The 21,462-nt window shown below is 34.1% G+C and overlaps 1 protein-coding gene across 1 annotated transcript; it reads right to left on the bottom strand.

The window, feature by feature from the left end:
* Window positions 1-3,131: 3,131 nt before the first annotated feature.
* On the bottom strand, window positions 3,132-19,491 carry LOC114193526 (long chain acyl-CoA synthetase 9, chloroplastic-like). The gene is made up of 11 exons (XM_028083359.1): window positions 18,814-19,491; window positions 17,412-17,492; window positions 16,390-16,653; window positions 15,847-15,978; window positions 15,546-15,719; window positions 14,959-15,188; window positions 8,045-8,162; window positions 6,291-6,422; window positions 5,939-6,073; window positions 5,252-5,458; window positions 3,132-3,583 (listed from the first exon to the last, which is right to left on the bottom strand). Exons 1-11 carry the CDS (start codon window positions 19,258-19,260, stop codon window positions 3,416-3,418), a joined length of 2,088 nt encoding a protein of 695 aa, XP_027939160.1. The 5' UTR covers window positions 19,261-19,491; the 3' UTR covers window positions 3,132-3,415.
* Between the last annotated feature and the right edge of the window lie 1,971 nt (window positions 19,492-21,462).

Here is a 21,462-nt window from a genome sequence, read left to right as displayed (position 1 = left end):
CCATCATAGAGACTAATATAATTAGTTCTGTTCTTCATAGACAAACTTTGGATTTCCGATCTCAGGTAAGATCGGTTCAGGATCATGGGATCCTTTTCTATCAGATAGGAAGGGTTGTTTCACAAAATGTACTTCTAAGTAATTGCTCCATAGATCCTATATCTATCTATATGAAGAAGAAATCATGTGACGGGGGGATTCTTATTTGTACAAATGGTACTTCGAACTTGGAACGAGTATGAAGAAATTAACGATACTTCTTTACCTTTTGAGTTGTTCTGCCGGATCGGTCGCTCAAGACCTTTGGTCTTTACCCGGACCTGATGAAAAAAATGGGATCACATCTTATGGACTCGTTGAGAAGAATTATGATCTAGTTCATGGCCTATTAGAAGTAGAAGGCGCTCTGGTGGGATCCTCACGTACAGAAAAAGATTGCAGTCAATTTGATAAGGATCAAGTGACGTTGCTTCTTCGGTCCGAACCAAGGAATCCCTTAAATAGGATTCAAAATGGATCTTATTCTATCGTTGATCAGAGATTTCTCTATGAAAAATATGAATCGGAGTTTGAAGAAGGGGGAGGAGTCCTCGACACGCAACAGATAGAAGAGGATTTTTTCAATCACATCGTTTGGGATTTCCCTATTGGGCCAGGTCATTTCAGGACAAGCGGATCATTTATGATGAAGAGGATGAGCTTCAAGAGAATGATTCAGAGTTCTTGTAGGGTGGAACCCCATGCAGTACCAGACACGAGATAGATCTTCCAAAGAACAGGGCTTTTTTCGAATAAGCCAATTCATTTGGGACCCCGTGGATCCACTCTTTTTCCTATTCAAAGATCAACCTTTTGTCTATGTGTTTTCACATTGACAATTCTTTACAGATGAAGAGATGTCAAGGGAACTTCTTACTTCCCAAACAAATCTTCCTACATCTATATATAAACACTGGTTTATCAAGAATACGCAAGAAAAGCATTTTGAATTGTTGATTCATTGCCAAAGATGGCTTAGAATCAATAGTTCATCATCTAAAGGATTTGTCCCTTCTAATACTCTATCTGAGAGTTATCAATATTTATCAAATCTGTTCCTATCTAACGAAGCGCTATTGGATCAAATGACAAAGACATTGTTGAGAAAAAGATGGCTTTTCCCAGATGAGATAGTTGTTGCTAGCTGCTCCAATAACGAATCATTGGTTTAACTGAATAACTAAAAAAAATAGATAGACCTTTCTTTCTCTTCGTCTCAGGTCGATGGATCTTCTCACTTGAAAGATCCCCTATATCGATAATACATATTCCAGTTGACCAAGCCTAATTCGAATTGTTTTGTTCCGAAGCAAAGAGATCCACGGGGCGGTTTGTCCTATTCAGATATTCACAACCAAGAAGTATTGAATTTAATATTTGTTTTCGGATAGGCCCTGAAAGGAGAAGAAAAGTTGGAATGCCAATAGGCGTCTATATTTTGAATTCACCCGACCCGAAAGTACACTATCCATTTTGGGAACGTCTGGTGCCAAAGTCATTGAATGGGTAAGTCGCCAATTCTCTTCAATTGTCAGAACCTAGGCCCAACTGATTTGAGGCGGCCCTTTATAAGTGGACCTTACATAACACGTTTTTAATGACATCTCATATTTGATTGAAACAAACAGTGGTGATAAAGCCACACGGATTGCACTAAGGAGGAAATCGAAGGTATGAATGCTTTACAATCCTTGGACTTAAAGCTCTGACACTTGATCATGCTGGTTAGAGCAATCAAAAAACCTAATGATGATGATGTTATTACATAGTAAGTTTGATGTGTTAATATTAAGTACCTTGAAAGTAGTACCTAGAATGAGTGGATGCAAAACTTTTACACTTACAAAATTCATGAAAATTTAAACTCTTGACAGTGTTTTGATTTCAGATGAATTGCATCTTACAAGTGTTTGCTTTGAAATTTTAGGAAAATGGGAATAGTTTGAAAGTGGCATCAATAACATGGGTGATATTGGTCAAGTGACTCTGATTGATTACAATCCCGTTGATCCACCACCAAGTTCTTCAGCAAAGGCCTCTTTATATCCTGAACCTATTCAGCATGGAAGTCCTCTCAATCACACATCCCAAAACCTTCACCTTCTCATCATCCTAAACCTGGAGATTCTGACTAACTTTCGTGTCTCTTGAAGTATGCCAATAGATACTATGCGCAGAAGAGAAATGCTATTCATACTCTTTTAACATATTTCTTTTTATGGGGAAATAAGAAATTGTTCAAAGTTATCTGTTGGTAGCATTTCTCATGCTGAAAATAGAGATGGAGGACTTGTTCTCACACAGTTTTAGCCAGCTTTTTGTGCAGTTATGTTTTTATTTTGTGTGCCAAACAGTAGTCCTAGTTTTCCGGTCTGCTAGTGTTGTGAAAAATCAGTTGTGCTTTTGAGCATCTATGCAGTGGCCAATGTAAGTACATATAACTAGGGATCACGCGAATTTCTAATTTTGTTAGCTTGTGTTAGAACAAAAGGTTAGGTCGAAGGGATGAATTGGTTTAAAATTAAAGTTCTGATTTTTAAAACTTTTCAATTATTTAAAACTATTAAACTTTTATAAAATGTGTGAAAATTCAATCTTGCCCAGTTGCAACAGAAAAAAGAGAATAGAAAATAAAAAAGTCACACAAAAATATTATACTTTCAAATTAATAATAATCTTTGGTCGAGTTGATGAATCACCTTTTAAAGAGAGAGTGATTACAAATCACTAAAAAACCTAATTATCACAGACATTAATACAAAATGAAACATACAACAAAAAACTTAAGATAATAAAAAGACACCTTATTTGCAAAACTCACAAAGAATGATAAATACCTCTCTTATAAATCAAAAAAGATAAAAACACCTCCCTTGAATACCACAAGAGACGAAACAAATCTTTAAATAACCACAAGAAATTAAAAAAAAAAAACACATATCTTAAAAACCGCAACTGATGAAAGCACTTCCCTTAACAAACCTTAAGGGATGAAGCAAGCTTTGAATTCTAACAACAGCTTCCTTCCATCTGATTTAGCGGAATCAGGATGACCGATGGTTTTGGAACAAAACATGTTTAGAAGGGAAAAGTGGCAAACAAACATAATATTGAATCCTCAATACTCGGTAACTCTATAATTGGAAAATTGATACAACAATAACGTCTTATAAAAGCTCATTTTACAGTGCTATTACTTCAGTAAATTAAATTATTCAACGTATTGGCCTTCTGCACGTAGTAAGCCTCACTTTGCATGATAAACTTTAAATGAAAAAAAAAATGACTAACAATAACAAAATACAAAACCCCTCTCACCTCAACCTGCCCTATGCAAATGGGAAATGCTTGTAAAATGATTAGTAGTGTCCTTAGCCTATGAAGCATACAACTTTGTAAGTTCCTCATTAAAAGTCTTTTTTATGGCCTCCCTCTTGAGTTTGAGAGCAGCAGTGACAAGGCCAGACTCAGGGGTCCATGGGTCAGAAAGCAATTTAACTTTTGCAGGAATCTCAAATTTCTCCAGATGCACCTTCTTTCCCTCCTGCCAATAGTTTCATTAAGAGAAATTCTATTCTTAATATTATTTTCACAATATTACATACAATTACGTGAGGTGAAAAAAAAAAGGAAGAGAGAAAGGAGAAGTAAGATGCGTCATTGATAGAAAGAGATCGAAAACTTGAGTTTCAAGAAAATGGTATAGGAATAATTTAACTCATTCACAGACTAACATAACAAAAGAGGAACACATGGCATGTTGATTCATAGAATGTATGTGCATATTAGAAAAAGTGCAGACTCTTTTCTTTTAATTGTGAAATTTGGGACTCACGCCAAACACAACTAATAATTGGGAACTAAGTGGGACATCTTTGGTGTAACGTACGTTACAAGATATAAAATCAAGAACTAAGATCAAGTTAGAAATGGACTTTACAACCTAATATAGGCCCCTTTGTCTTCTTGGGACTTTTTATAACAACAAATTTTATATAAACATCACTAAATCTGTATAAATATATAAAAAGATGAAACACCAGCTATATAAATCTACATGGCATGTCTTTTTAACCACAAGCAAAATCTTATAACTTCGCCTTCCTTGCCTTTAAGGTTACTTTAACTTTTACCTCATGACATGCCAATGTTAGTAGCAATTTACGATGGTAACCAGTTCCTCTGTAAAGAGTTTCTCAACTCTTTTAACTTTCTGTTAATGGTTTTGCTAACCAGTGCCATTAATGTCCAGGAACTAAAAAGACGAAAGTTTTAATCGAAAATCATACAAAAACGTATATTTACATAATCCGATGAAAAAAACTTTCTACTTTCAAAACCTGTGGCCTTAAAAAACTAGTTAGTATTTGCCTTCTTTTTATACTTCTTGGATAACGTGATCATTTATGTTTCATATCACTACACTCCAATCCATTTCATTATTTATCATAATCATTGGTTGTTTTCTTGAACCATGCAGAAATTAGAAAATACCATCTCGATTTGATCCTTTTTATTGTCATTATAAAACGCAAAAGCAATGACTTGGTTTAAATAGTCTACGACAAGGATAGAGGATACCGCAATAAAATGTCAATGTCATGGTCACAATAAACACAATTACAACCCTTTTATAAAAGGAGGATCACTATTTTCCCGATGATAAAAGCTTTTCAAGAAATTGAACAAGATGTATCATATTTATATTCAAAAAGTGGCCCTGCTTAGTCCCATGCCCTCACCAAAATCAGTCATGTAACCATCAAAGTTATGGTTGTTTGAGTAGAAGATAGAAAAATAGAGGTAAAATTAAGTAGGATGAGTAGTTGCTGATGTTAACTCATTACATGATTGGTAGAAGGTACAAAACAAATTTAAACTTAGTTACATCACATGAAACTGTAAGGGCCAGAATTTGTGAGTGGAGAGCATATGAAATCCAAGTTGCAACTTTTAACAATTCCACATTTTTCGTGTACAAAATATGGTGTGACGTGATTTGTTTCTAAATTTGCCTGTATGGTTGTTTGAATAAGAGACAAACCCGAGATAATTTTGGATGTAACTGTAAAGTTAATCACAAAAGTTACTTTAGTTAACTTTTAACTCTATAATGTATTGTTGATTTAGATAAGTGTACTTCCTAAAAAATGACATTAATTCCTAATCATTACCACTCGGTTGTTATGAGAATTTAGAAAAGTGGACATACCTTTACAAGTGATGCATGCACCTCCTTCACAGTTTCTTCTTTTGCACACAAATCTGAAAAATTGATATATGAAATTCCTTGTTTTGAAGCCCATTCCTCCAATGTGAACTGAGAACCCACCACAAGTGCCACACAGTAACTGTGGCAAGGATCAGCATGAACCATAATATTGTCCACAAAGGGACTAACAATAAGAGCTGCCTCAACCTGTATTTAATAAGTTGGTCATGTAGGAAAATGTTTTAGAATGGTGCATTCTGCACAGTTGTTGAAAAATATCCCTAAATACCTACAACATGAAGATGGGAATTTTAATTTCTTAGAACGGAGTAATATTTTATCAAGTTATTTTAAGCATAGGATACACTTAGAATTTGAATTTCTCCCATGCACTTTTAACTCCAGCGTAGTGCCAGTAACACATTCTCTAACAAAACTTTTACTTTTGGCTAAATTTGCTTAAAATTGCAAATCTTAATGATTCTTACTTTCACATTAATGGATTCCGATCTTGATCCTGCTGTTTTTTAAAAGTTTTAACCAACAGTGGAATGAATGTTAAAAAGAGCATGTTTGAGAGTTTATTGCTAACACTAATAACTCTAAAAAGAGAGAGCTTAGTGGTCCTTTCAATAACACAGCTTTTCCTTTAAAAAAATAAAATAAAATAGTATTATCCATATATACCTTTCCCAAAGAGACATATTCTCCATGCTGCAGTTTAACAATGTCCTTTTTACGGTCAATGATTTCAAGGCATCCATCTGGATGAAATCTCCCAATGTCACCAGTGTAAAACCACCTCATTCCTCTTTCATCAACCTTCACAACAAAAGTAAAAATTAATTCTCTTCCTCCCCTCACATAAAAAATGTGTAACAAAATATAGACAGACATTCGACAAAGAAAAAATGTGTAAGATGAAATCAAATTGACTAAGCAGAACTTTTATGGCAACAGTGGAAAATCGGAAGTGATACATTATCCCAGTTTGTCTTTTCTCCCCAAAGAAATAACAGAAAAGAGCATCGAAACAAACCTTGTATGATTCATTCGTTTTCTCTTCATTTTTGAAATACCCTAGAGTGACATTTGGACCACCAATTACAATTTCTCCACGGGGCATTGGTGAGTCATTTGTTAAATATCCACCTTCGGGCCAGTCGATTAGCTGTGGTAAGAAAAGCAAATGTTCATGAGAAATACTCTTTCACGGATACCAGAAAGAAAAGTAAACTGCCATGATTAGATATCTATAGTAGAAAATACATAATGATGACTCGATCTTAAGGGCCCTTTACATTGCACCATTATACAAGGAAGATCATAGATTTTATCTATTTCTATAAAATTTTACGAGCTACAAATCGCTGATGACAAGATTTAAGAAAACAAGGAAATAGTTGACATATGTTAGAAATGGACTTTAAGCTCAACTAAACCCCACAAGACCGGTTCGTAAGGTGAGGTTTGCACCTCACTTATATATCATGAAATTGCTTTATCTCTAGTCAATGTGGAACTTCCAACAACATGCGATACATCCACTTTAGAGTTGTGAGAAAGCCTCCGTAAAGTCGTAAAGTATAGGTCACACTTGAAAACATTCAAACAGATACTTAAAAAACATTTATGGATAGATTTGAAAATATTTTCTAATTGAAATTTACATATAAAATACAAACCTACAAACCTCAGATAGGTTAACTTTTTTGTGTGAGTAAAAACCTAGGACCTCATACACACACATCTCAAATCTCCTACCATGGGGTCAACTATAGTAGTTCAAAAAGGATACAATAACACCAGAAACATTTTTCGAAAAACTTAAGAAAAGGTACATATGCTCACAAGTTACTTAAGACTAGAGTACTAGTTAAAAATGGTAGAAAATCAATGACAACCATGGTTATAAACAAGACCTTTTGTGAAATGAAAATGGTAAATGAATATAGAAAGAACAAGCTTCCTATTCTAGTAATTTCTCCACTTGCTAAGAAATTTTACATAATGTGACTTAACAAGATTTACTCAAGATAGGTAAGCCATGCATATATATACACGACCGTGTTGAATGATCGCCATCAAGAATTGTTATCCGAGTATGATTGTAAGGTTTTGTGTCGCTTCTTGTTAGAAGTGGGTTTTAAGCCTAATTCAACCCTACAAAACAAGCTTGTAAGGTGAGAATTGCACGCACTTATATATTGTGAATTGGCCTTATCTCTAGTCGATGTGGGACTTCCAACACACCCCCTCACGCCGAGGTATATTCATCTCGTGCGTGGGACAATAAATTAGTGGGTGGCACGTTAGCGGCCCGAGATAGCGGGTGGAACAGAATGTCCAAGAAAGTTTACTAGGATAGGCTCTAACTTGGTTTTGATACCATGATAGAAGTGGGACTCAGTTCTAACATGGTATCAGAGCCAAGTTAGAGTCTATCCTAGCGAACTTTCTTGGACATTCTGTTCCACCCGCTATCTCGGGCCGCTAACGGACCACCCGCTAATTTCTTGTCCCACGCACGAGATGAATATACCTCGGCATGAGGGGGGGTGTGGAAGTCCCACATCGACTAAAGATAAAGGCTAATTCACAATATATAAGTAAGGTGCAAACCTCACCTTACAAGCCAGTTTTGTGGGGTTGAGTTAGACTTAAAACCCACTTCTAACACTTCTCATGATTAATGTAGCAAGGTCCATGCTATGACATTACTCCCCTCCCCATAAGACAAAAAAAAGGGCCATTCAAATTGTATGAAGGTAAATTGATCTAATCTATAATTACCTTAATAAATGAGCATGGAAGAGGTGGTCCAACACGACCAACAGAAGTATCATCAACATCAGAGAATGTCCCACCAGCACAAGTCTCTGTAAGACCATATCCTTGACCGATTGGAGCACTGAATATGACCGACCATACATTTAAATATGAAAAAAGTATAATAAAGGACAGGCAAAAGGAAAAAGCACCGGAGTAGAAACTAGTAATATTTCCTTTCGTTGAACACTCAAAAGTGAATGAAGTATTTTATCCTTCAGAAGGTCATTCCACACATAACACATACATGGGATTTTAAAAGGAAAAATGTTGAGCCACAAAAGTTTCAATTTTATTTGTTTACCGCAACTATCAAGGTCAATTACAACTTCCAGAAGTTACGTTTGAAATTTTCATCGCAAGCCTCCCAATCTAGATTACATACTCTTTCATAATATTCTGACTTGTGTTTGATTCAGATTGTTTTGGGAGAAAATAATCACTTTTTATTTTACAAAAACAGTTTCATGAAACTAGCAAAGGAAAAATAAAACATTGTTTCTCTAAAAAAAGGGAGAAATGATCAAGAAGGTTGATAGAACAATATCCTAATATTTATTAAGTCTGATTCTCAAGTTGGTCCTCTAGGCTTAAAGTTCTAATGCTCAACAAGTATAGTAAAATAAATGGTCGAAACTTATCACAAGTTTCAGTACACCACCTAAAATATCAATAATATCTCTTCAAAGTTAAAAATAAGCTAATATTTGGCATGTCTATGCATGATGCAATTTAGTACAATGGTTATGTTTTGGAGAATATTTCTTTCTCTTTTTATTAGCTTGTAAAATAGTGTTTTTTTCAATCGCCAGTTACTTTCATGTATAGCACGAATGATGAGAACCAGAAAAAGAAGTCTTCCACTAAAGAAGAAATTGGAGAAGATATCTCAAGAAGACAAATTAAAGAATATAAAAATGTAATAAATTTAGAAGAAAGTCTCCCACATGAAAAACATAGCTTGAAAATAGGCCTAGGTAGAATAGCTTGTTTGGTTTTTAGAAAAAGTCTAACCTAGGGTAGAATAAAAAAACCCTACGGAGTGTATATGTTAGGAGCAATCCCACACTCTCCTTAAAGAAATTGGAGAAGATATCTCAAGAAGACAAATTAAAGAATATAAAAATGTAATAAATTTAGAAGAAAGTCTCCCACATGAAAAACATAGCTTGAAAATAGGCCTAGGTAGAATAGCTTGTTTGGTTTTTAGAATAAGTCTAACCTAGGGTAGAATAAAAAAGCCCTAAGGAGTGTATATGTTAGGAGCAATTCCACACTCTCCTTAACGAAATTGGAGAAGATATCTCAAGAAGACAAATTAAATAATATAAAAATGTAATAAATTTAGAAGAAAGTCTCCCACATGAAAAACATAGCTTGAAAATAGGCCTAGGTAGAATAGCTTGTTTGGTTTTTCGAATAAGTCTAACCTAGGGTAGAATAAAAAAACCCTATGGAGTGTATATGTTACGAGCAATCCCACACTCTCCTTAAAGAAATTGGAGAAGATATCTCAAGAAGACAAATTAAAGAATATAAAAATGTAATAAATTTAGAAGAAAGTCTCCCACATGAAAAACATAGCTTGAAAATAGGCCTAGGTAGAATAGCTTGTTTGGTTTTTAGAAAAAGTCTAACCTAGGGTAGAATAAAAAAACCCTAAGGAGTGTATATGTTAGGAGCAATCCCACACTCTCCTTAAAGAAATTGGAGAAGATATCTCAAGAAGACAAATTAAAGAATATAAAAATGTAATAGAAGAAAGTCTCCCACATGAAAAACATAGCTTGAAAATAGGCCTAGGTAGAATAGCTTGTTTGGTTTTTAGAATAAGTCTAACCTAGGGTAGAATAAAAAAGCCCTAAGGAGTGTATATGTTAGGAGCAATTCCACACTCTCCTTAAAGAAATTGGAGAAGATATCTCAAGAAGACAAATTAAAGAATATAAAAATGTAATAAATTTAGAAGAAAGTCTCCCACATGAAAAACATAGCTTGAAAATAGGCCTAGGTAGAATAGCTTGTTTGGTTTTTCGAATAAGTCTAACCTAGGGTAGAATAAAAAAACCCTACGGAGTGTATATGTTAGGAGCAATCCCACACTCTCCTTAAAGAAATTGGAGAAGATATCTCAAGAAGACAAATTAAAGAATATAAAAATGTAATAAATTTAGAAGAAAGTCTCCCACATGAAAAACATAGCTTGAAAATAGGCCTAGGTAGAATAGCTTGTTTGGTTTTTAGAATAAGTCTAACCTAGGGTAGAATAAAAAAGCCCTAAGGAGTGTATATGTTAGGAGCAATTCCACACTCTCCTTAACGAAATTGGAGAAGATATCTCAAGAAGACAAATTAAATAATATAAAAATGTAATAAATTTAGAAGAAAGTCTCCCACATGAAAAACATAGCTTGAAAATAGGCCTAGGTAGAATAGCTTGTTTGGTTTTTCGAATAAGTCTAACCTAGGGTAGAATAAAAAAACCCTATGGAGTGTATATGTTAGGAGCAATCCCACACTCTCCTTAAAGAAATTGGAGAAGATATCTCAAGAAGACAAATTAAAGAATATAAAAATGTAATAAATTTAGAAGAAAGTCTCCCACATGAAAAACATAGCCTGAAAATAGGCCTAGGTAGAATAGCTTGTTTGGTTTTTAGAAAAAGTCTAACCTAGGGTAGAATAAAAAACCCCTAAGGAGTGTATATGTTAGGAGCAATCCCACACTCTCCTTAAAGAAATTGGAGAAGATATCTCAAGAAGACAAATTAAAGAATATAAAAATGTAATAGAAGAAAGTCTCCCACATGAAAAACATAGCTTGAAAATAGGCCTAGGTAGAATAGCTTGTTTGGTTTTTAGAATAAGTCTAACCTAGGGTAGAATAAAAAAGCCCTAAGGAGTGTATATGTTAGGAGCAATTCCACACTCTCCTTAAAGAAATTGGAGAAGATATCTCAAGAAGACAAATTAAAGAATATAAAAATTTAATAAATTTAGAAGAAAGTCTCCCACATGAAAAACATAGCTTGAAAATAGGCCTAGGTAGAATAGCTTGTTTGGTTTTTCGAATAAGTCTAACCTAGGGTAGAATAAAAAAACCCTATGGAGTGTATATGTTAGGAGCAATCCCACACTCTCCTTAAAGAAATTGGAGAAGATATCTCAAGAAGACAAATTAAAGAATATAAAAATGTAATAAATTTAGAAGAAAGTCTCCCACATGAAAAACATAGCTTGAAAATAGGCCTAGGTAGAATAGCTTGTTTGGTTTTTAGAAAAAGTCTAACCTAGGGTAGAATAAAAAAACCCTAAGGAGTGTATATGTTAGGAGCAATCCCACACTCTCCTTAAAGAAATTGGAGAAGATATCTCAAGAAGACAAATTAAAGAATATAAAAATGTAATAGAAGAAAGTCTCCCACATGAAAAACATAGCTTGAAAATAGGCCTAGGTAGAATAGCTTGTTTGGTTTTTAGAATAAGTCTAACCTAGGGTAGAATAAAAAAGCCCTAAGGAGTGTATATGTTAGGAGCAATTCCACACTCTCCTTAAAGAAATTGGAGAAGATATCTCAAGAAGACAAATTAAAGAATATAAAAATGTAATAAATTTAGAAGAAAGTCTCCCACATGAAAAACATAGCTTGAAAATAGGCCTAGGTAGAATAGCTTGTTTGGTTTTTCGAATAAGTCTAACCTAGGGTAGAATAAAAAAACCCTATGGAGTGTATATGTTAGGAGCAATCCCACACTCTCCTTAAAGAAATTGGAGAAGATATCTCAAGAAGACAAATTAAAGAATATAAAAATGTAATAAATTTAGAAGAAAGTCTCCCACATGAAAAACATAGCTTGAAAATAGGCCTAGGTAGAATAGCTTGTTTGGTTTTTAGAATAAGTGTAACCTAGGGTAGAATAAAAAAACCCTATGGAGTGTATATGTTAGGAGCAATCCCACACTCTCCTTAAAGAAATTGGAGAAGATATCTCAAGAAGACAAATTAAAGAATATAAAAATGTAATAAATTTAGAAGAAAGTCTCCCACATGAAAAACATAGTTTGAAAATAGGCCTAGGTAGAATAGCTTGTTTGGTTTTTAGAATAAGTCTAACCTAGGGTAGAATAAAAAAACCCTAAGGAGTGTATATGTTAGGAGCAATCCCACACTCTCCTTAACGAAATTGGAGAAGATATGTCAAGAAGACAAGTTAAAGAATATAAAAATGTAATAAATTTAGAAGAAAGTCTCCCACATGAAAAACATAGCTTGAAAATAGGCCTAGGTAGAATAGCTTGTTTGGTTTTTCGAATAAGTCTAACCTAGGGTAGAATAAAAAAACCCTATGGAGTGTATATGTTAGGAGCAATCCCACACTCTCCTTAAAGAAATTGGAGAAGATATCTCAAGAAGACAAATTAAAGAATATAAAAATGTAATAAATTTAGAAGAAAGTCTCCCACATGAAAAACATAGCTTGAAAATAGGCCTAGGTAGAATAGCTTGTTTGGTTTTTAGAATAAGTGTAACCTAGGGTAGAATAAAAAAACCCTATGGAGTGTATATGTTAGGAGCAATCCCACACTCTCCTTAAAGAAATTGGAGAAGATATCTCAAGAAGACAAATTAAAGAATATAAAAATGTAATAAATTTAGAAGAAAGTCTCCCACATGAAAAACATAGTTTGAAAATAGGCCTAGGTAGAATAGCTTGTTTGGTTTTTAGAATAAGTCTAACCTAGGGTAGAATAAAAAAACCCTAAGGAGTGTATATGTTAGGAGCAATCCCACACTCTCCTTAACGAAATTGGAGAAGATATCTCAAGAAGACAAGTTAAAGAATATAAAAATGTAATAAATTTAGAAGAAAGTCTCCCACATGAAAAACATAGCTTGAAAATAGGCCTAGGTAGTATAGCTTGTTTGGTTTTTCGAATAAGTGTAACCTAGGGTAGAATAAAAAAACCCTATGGAGTGTATATGTTAGGAGCAATCCCACACTCTCCTTAAAGAAATTGGAGAAGATATCTCAAGAAGACAAATTAAAGAATATAAAAATGTAATAAATTTAGAAGAAAGTCTCCCACATGAAAAACATAGCTTGAAAATAGGCCTAGGTAGAATAGCTTGTTTGGTTTTTAGAATAAGTGTAACCTAGGGTAGAATAAAAAAACCCTATGGAGTGTATATGTTAGGAGCAATCCCACACTCTCCTTAAAGAAATTGGAGAAGATATCTCAAGAAGACAAATTAAAGAATATAAAAATGTAATAAATTTAGAAGAAAGTCTCCCACATGAAAAACATAGTTTGAAAATAGGCCTAGGTAGAATAGCTTGTTTGGTTTTTAGAATAAGTCTAACCTAGGGTAGAATAAAAAAACCCTAAGGAGTGTATATGTTAGGAGCAATCCCACACTCTCCTTAACGAAATTGGAGAAGATATCTCAAGAAGACAAGTTAAAGAATATAAAAATGTAATAAATTTAGAAGAAAGTCTCCCACATGAAAAACATAGCTTGAAAATAGGCCTAGGTAGTATAGCTTGTTTGGTTTTTCGAATAAGAGTAACCTAGGGTAGAATAAAAAAACCCTATGGAGTGTATATGTTAGGAGCAATCCCACACTCTCCTTAAAGAAATTGGAGAAGATATCTCAAGAAGACAAATTAAAGAATATAAAAATGTAATAAATTTAGAAGAAAGTCTCCCACATGAAAAACATAGCTTGAAAATAGGCCTAGGTAGAATAGCTTGTTTGGTTTTTAGAAAAAGTCTAACCTAGGGTAGAATAAAAAAACCCTACGGAGTGTATATGTTAGGAGCAATCCCACACTCTCCTTAAAGAAATTGGAGAAGATATCTCAAGAAGACAAATTAAAGAATATAAAAATGTAATAAATTTAGAAGAAAGTCTCCCACATGAAAAACATAGCTTGAAAATAGGCCTAGGTAGAATAGCTTGTTTGGTTTTTAGAATAAGTCTAACCTAGGGTAGAATAAAAAAACCCTAAGGAGTGTATATGTTAGGAGCAATCCCACACTCTCCTTAAAGGCTTGGAGTGCAAGGCTCTTAGGCTATAAAAGAGCACCTCCCCCTCATTTAAAATCACCCCTTTTGATTATAGAATACACTTTAACTTGAAAACTTGAGAGTGAAGTTCTTTCGTGAGAAGAATGAGCTTGGTTGAGTTTTCCCAAGATCCTCTCCTCTTGTCTTCTTGGACTTTCCAAGTTGAGTTTTCCCAAGATCCTCTCCTCTTGTCTTCTTGGACTTTCCAAGAAGAGTCTCAAGAGACCCTCAAGGATCTTAGCTGCACTACCCCTAGGCCCTAGGGTGTGTACATCTCTAATAAGAAAATACACCCTTCCTCACTCCTTTTCCATTTCCACTTGCTATCATCCATTGTCTTCTTATCCATTCCATTTCTTGCATTTAATTATGTAATCTTGTTCAGGTTCCACCCTTCTACCCTTTCCATATCCTTTAGCCATCAAGATACACCCCAAAAGTATAAACACCATTTAGCCATATACACCATCCATCAACACTCACCAAAACACCATACCTAGATCATTCGACCATTCCTTTCCACAACAAAACCCTACAGAAAAGATGGCCAAAAAGATCCTATCATCTTCCAAGACTCACCTTCTTGAAAGCTTGTTTCTCTTATGTGTCTTTTGTTCTTGGGACTTCGAGTGGACTTTCCTGGTCAGGAGGCTTCAGACGGCCTCATCAATGAGTTTTTGTGTTTTTGATGTTCTTGGTTTCTTTCAGGAAAATATCTTACCCTCTACACTTTTTCACTCATTTTTATTTTAAAATAAAAATATTTTTTTAATTTCAAAGATAATACATTTAATGACAAGACTGACCCAAGACAAATGTTGATGAACTTTTGGGTATCACCAGAAAGGGGAGCACCACCAGATAGTATAAAACGGATACGGCCGCCCAGAATAGCTCGGACCTTTTTGAACACAAGAAAATCCCAAAGAGCCTTTTCCAAACCCCAAGCTCCAAGCCAACTACCATTAACTGCTTGCAACCTCCGGGCATAGGCTAAATAAAACAATTTCTTTGGCAATCCTCCTGTTGCATTTACCTGCATTGACAAGCTTTTAAGTCCTCAATCTTGCCCAACAAGACCGTGTTTGGATAAACTTCTCTATAAATAAGTTTAAGAGATAAAACTAAGATAAAATGCATTGAACTTCTCAACCTAAAATTAACTCATACAGTTTAGTTTCTGGAGAAGCTAAATAAAAACTAGAACTTTTATATATGTCAAGTGTATTAGTTGATTTTGGCTAATGCATCAATTCATTTTACCTTCATTTGTTTTCTTCTATATGAGCAATAGAAAAGTCCATCCAAACAATGCAACTAGCTTTCTAACATACATGTACTCTTGACGTGTTCAATGTAGGAGTGCAATCACACAAGTCACAAATCAAAGTACCTTTTTGAATACTCCATCACGAACACGATCAAGAATTGCTGGTACCGCTGCCATTAGAGTTGGACTCAGTGCAGTAGCATCCCCCTTTGTTCCTTTCTTTATCTTGTTTGATGTGTCAGTAAGGGTCAAAGGAGATCCATATCCTATAGGAACTCCAACAGCTGCCATCAAATTCTAACTCGTATGCAATTTGTCAAAACATGAAATAAAGGAGAACAGAAGAAATTAATATGGAAATAAAATCAATGCCCTTAAAAATAAATATTCATGGAATGTATTCAGGAACACTGTATTCACATACCTCAGCTGCTAATTCTAAGATATGAGCCATCGGCAAGTATGCAAGATATATATCCTTTGTCCCAATATCAGGAACAATGGTCATCACAGCAGAGAGTGTAGCTAAGACATTGCCGTGTGTCATCATCACACCCTGTGCAAAAGAAAGATTAAAGAAATAGCAAAAACAACATTAAGGTTAAACTACTTACTTGATCCTAGTTGTCTCCATTTTAAGTTTTAGTCCATGTACAAGAAAACTGAAAATTTAGACCCAGCCTAGTTTTTTTGTGACAGCAGATGATTTATGTGGCGGTTTCACTGTCAGAAATTGTTTTCTAATGCTAGTAACAAGGACCAAAACTAAATTTTTGTGCGTGCACAGGAACTAAAACTTTAGTTTTCTTGAGCAGAGGCTAAAACTTAAAATGAGGGCAACTATTAGAGCAAGTGAATAATTTAACCCAGTATAAACAAGAGAATAAAAAGGGAACAAAAAGAAGCAAAGAAAACATATTTTAGACATTCTAAAACATTATGTAGAACAGTCAAAGATGCTTCTGACCTTGGGTAATCCTGTACTTCCACTTGTATACATTATAACTGCAACATCTGCTGAAAGTGGTAAATCAGCTTCAACAGGGTTTTCTCTGCCAAGTCTCTCAACCTCAGCGAACGAAGTGATTGTCCAGTTATATGCAATAGAAGAGGCATCAGATGGGATATCATCATCCATACAAATCACACGTTTCACTGTGTCAAGTTGTCCACTTATATTTACTAGTGTTTTCAATTCTTTTCGCCCACAAATCACTGTTGTAACCTCTGTCTGGAAAAGTTTACTGAAAGTGAGTTCGTAACAAAACAAAGAGCACACAAACTTAAACAAGGGCAAATACAAAAAACATTTCAGCTAACCATATAGTAAGTTCTAGAAAGTAAATCACAACTGTGAGAACAAGCTCTGGCTATATAAACAACTTTATGAGACAGATTCCAATTTCGGAAGTTAAATAAACTATAAATGATAGAACTTGTTGGTTGAGGAGCTGTGTGAGGTTCAAGTATGCTCACCAAAATATTGTGAACAATATCTTATTTTATTTCTTTAGAAAACCTAAAAACTAACTATAGCCTTGTGTTAGCTGCTTATATAATGCCACCTCATGATGTAGCCAAAATTTGTTTGGTGCACTGAATTGAAGAGGATTTACAAATTGCAAGAAGCATTTCATACATTGGCGACATTTGCTGTGAAATAGAATTGTCTTCATGATATTCTAGTGTTCTACCGGATAGCCAGTCATTGCTACTGTGCATTTCCTAGCAAAGTTATTATTTAGCATACATCAAAAGAGGACATATTGCATTACAAATTTAATCACACCTCTTTCCTTTTTTTCTCACATGTCATACGTGACAAGTACTAAAAAATTGATCCATCGTATATATACAATCAAACGTGGCAAACTCGTATTTATCCAAGGGTAAGATCCACTGGATTGTGACGAGGATATACAGCAATTAGCAGGACATCCCAGGCATAGATGTGAGAGAAATAAGAGACAAAAGAGGAGTAACAAAAACCTCATTCAATGAATATGATAAAGCTTCCTCTCCCAATGATGCATACATAGTCACTACTGTCACATTTCGCCTGAAACAACCCTGAAAAAGCAAAAAGAGGGAAAGAAAAAACATGCCAAGTTATTCCCCTCTTATTATAGGGAAGAGTTATCAGTACACAATATTATCCTTCCCGTGCAAAGAAGTTGTTTTCACATTTAAATTCGTGACAACTTATATCAAAGTGCAACTTTACCCGTGGACCAAGTGTAAACCTTCTTTAAATGTCAAGAGGGTGTAGTTTCTTTCTACCTTACTAAACTTTAAAGACAGATTTTCTATTTCTTAAGTAAGTTTTTCCAATCAAATTTCCCACTTGATAAATAAAAGAATGGCGATGAATCTACTGTGTAAAAAAACAATTCAAGCATTAGGATAGAAGTGTGACCAGTTTGTGTGTAGTGAATGAAATAAGTAAAAATTAAATAATTGCCACCAACATTTCATTAAATAGAAAATAAAAAATTCACAAAGTCGTTGGAAAAAACTATATGGTCTTTAAAACCAGGCAAAGCAAGGGTGAGAGTGGTCTAAGCAGTCCTCGTCATACTATGATTAAGACAAAATAAACAGAACAGAAAGTGTGATGCATATAATTTCGTAAATTCAGATAAGGATGATATTTTGATAATTTTTTACTCACTTTTAACCCACAGATCATTACATTAGACTACTAAAAAAATAAAAATAAAAACTCAAAATAGATAATTAAAAGGTTATTAGAATAATAAATTAAAAGTACATCAAAATATGATTATCCAATATCCTAAACAAAAATATTTTTCCTAATATTAACACGACATGAAGTGTTAGAATCAAAATGAAAGTGTTTACAAGTCAAGAAATTTGTGCAGATATAGAATGTCAAGCGTAAACATATATTTTTATAATTACGTAAATCTAATCTTACTCTTTTTTACACAAAAATCCCATCTTACTTAATTACTTAATAAATTTAAATATTTCCCAGAAAACTTACTGCTTTAAATACATTTTATTTTCCATACTTCTCAATTTCGTGAACTTATCCCGTAACTTTTTGAAAAAATTTCATTCTTCTACAATTTTAATTTATCCTTAAATTTAATATTTAATACTTGACAAAAATCTTGATGTAAAATCACAACATTGTCATAACATTTATATGACTGACATTTCAGTATATTATCACATTAATATTTTTTATCAAATAAAAGATGTTAAAGTAATTCATATAATAAAAGTGTACACTTAAATTCGTAGAAAAAGCAAATAAAAAAATATGAAATTAGCGAAATTGCTAAATTAGAAAAAAGAGTAAATAATTAGTCAATTTTAAATTTAATTAAATTTCTTCATCAATAGTTTAACCAGGCAGCAGAACCTGAAGCGCCATAAACCACTCTTGGCGCGTGTCAGCGAAGATGGCGGCGCGTTCCTCCCTGGCATGTGCGAGGAAGGCTAACCCGGAGGCGAAGCTGGAAACGACATCGAAGGCAGTATCGTAGGAGAGCCAGCCGTAATCTCCCAAGTGAAGCTTCTCGAACGACCTGCCGTCGGGGCCGCTCTCCAGTTCCCTTGCCAGCACCACGCGCGTGCCAAGGAAGAGCCTCTCAGAATGCGTTTTGCACGCCTCTTCGAAGAGCTCCGCGAGCGTGGCAACGCCTTCCCACGCGCTCTGGACCGGGGACTCGAGCCGGCTGTTTCGGATGACCAGACCGGCCTCGCCGCTGGTTTGGACCGGAACGCCGCGTCGTTTGGGAGGATTCTTGTTGCGTACGAGAAGCGTGACGAGGAGAGGGAGTATGACTCCGAAAATGTAGGGACTCATGGTCGCGTGAGATGTGTGTGTGTGTGTGTGTGTGTGAGAGAGAGAGAGAGAGGCTTAAATTAAGTAGACGGAACAGAAGAAAGAGAAGAGAGTGTAGCTTTGGGAAGGACGATGCAGTGAACGTCGTTGGAGTTTCAGTAGGGAACGAGTTCCCCAACTTGGTTTGGCTCAAGTGCCTTCAGATTTGTTTTGTCGTCAACTTCTCTGTGTGTATTTTTTTTTTTTTCTTTCTTTTTCTTTCAACTTTCTGTTCGTTGGTTTTCCTTGGATTAGGTTGCCAACGTGGAAACAGATGCCTACCCGCAAAAGCGGAGAATAATGGAAAGAAATTATTATTCCACCAAATTACACTAAAGTCTCCAAAAATTCTTTCCTTCTTATCTTTTAATATTTATAACATTTTCTTGAAGAAATATTACAGCTGTCGAATGATGACGTAATGACGGTAATTTTTTCACACAAATTATAACGCTTTTTACATAATTTTACTGTTTTAGTATATATATATATATATATATATATATATATATATATATATATATATTGTTTTTATTGAGCGAAAATAGTAATTATTTTGGAAATAAATTAAAAATTAAAAACTAGAAAATTAATTACACGTTAGAAATTGAAAATATCAGTCAAATTACTTTTTTTTAGAAAACGTTATTTAAAATGAAAAAAGGTTTGATGTTAAATTTGTATGTAGTCAAAAATCAATTTAATATATAAAATTACCTATATAATTGTAACGTGCGAATTAAAAGATATTAAATATTTCATTACAATTTAAGAAATTTTAAAGGGGTATAGGAGGTAGTTCATTACAATTTTAGCCGCGGCTAATTTATATTCAATGATGGTTTGTAAATATGAAAGTTTTGTGTTTGAGCGTTGATCGTATATCATATGACATTGCTTGTTTGTGATTATAGGACGGAGGCGTTTAGGTTAGCACACATGGTTAGAGATTTGTTAGTCAGAAGGAAGTGAGCCACCAGGTGAGGCATATGTATGACTTTTTCGTTTGGGTTTCAAATTACTTTGGGTTTCTTACAGGATCAAATCACGGAAAATTATCTTTCTCTACATCTTTTTTATATGTGTTAGGGCAAAAAACATACATGTATTTAGGTCTGTACTGGTGTGTGATATTCCTTTGTCCCAATTACCTTCAATTACCTCTTTCTTGTATACAGGGAGATATGGTCTCTAAGCAAAATTTTGAAAAGTTTATCTTACTACTTTTGAGGAGTGCAAAATCATTTTCATAGACGAATTATGTTAACAAAAAAGGTATAGACCACTAACACATCTAGACACTTGTAAGAAACTTGATGTGGCTTGGAGCATTTGTGTCAATTAAGGTAAATTCACTTGGCAAAAGGTTCTACGAATTTGTTTTTTCTTCTTAGAAGACATGCAAAGGGTCTTGACTATTGGAACTTGGAATTTATCTCCTGACATTCTTTTGTGTTTTTTCTTGGGCAGAATGTTTTGTCCCCACTTCCATGAAATTCACGAAAACTTAGTGTTAGGTTTGCATAACCTTCCTTTAGAGTATTGGCAACCAAAAGAGATTTCCTTGTGGGGTTTTGCATAACCATTCAATGTTAGGTTTGCATAACCTGCAAGCTCGCGACCCAGAACCTACGCGGGGTGGGCCAGACTTTTGAATCTGAATTTTCAAAGCGGCGCAGGCTAGCCTGACCCACATATTGCGCCACATTGTCACCCCTAGACAATTATGTCTAACATAAACTTAATTGTAATATAAGTTATTCAAATTAATTTATGAATAAATAATATACAAATAGTATGTTTACATGTAAGTATATCATTAAAGTTTAGATTTTAAAGAATTTTATTACTAATATTTCTAATTTATGTGCATTTTATCTAACTAGAAAAAATAAGTTAAATTTTGATCTATGTTATGACACAAGTAATGTGATGATTGAAATAAATACAATACAATCCAGACTTAAATTAAAAACAAAAAAAAAATGGATGGATCACATTTAATAAATTATTCAATTGTATTATTCCATTAAAGCTAAGAATATTCAATTTAATCCACTATTTATTTGTAATAATGATAGATTAAATGTTTATGTCTAACTATTAAATCATGCAGCTGAGGTCTTTTTGTAAAAATGTAGTCTAATTCTAAAAGTTTATAAATTAATTATTAAGTATGTAAAT

The sequence above is a fragment of the Vigna unguiculata genome, chromosome 8 (genome assembly GCF_004118075.2).
Source record: "Vigna unguiculata cultivar IT97K-499-35 chromosome 8, ASM411807v1, whole genome shotgun sequence".
Classification (NCBI taxonomy): Eukaryota; Viridiplantae; Streptophyta; class Magnoliopsida; order Fabales; family Fabaceae; genus Vigna; species Vigna unguiculata.
The sequence above is the reverse complement of the archived record's forward strand: the minus strand, read 5'-3'. Positions and strand labels throughout refer to the sequence as shown.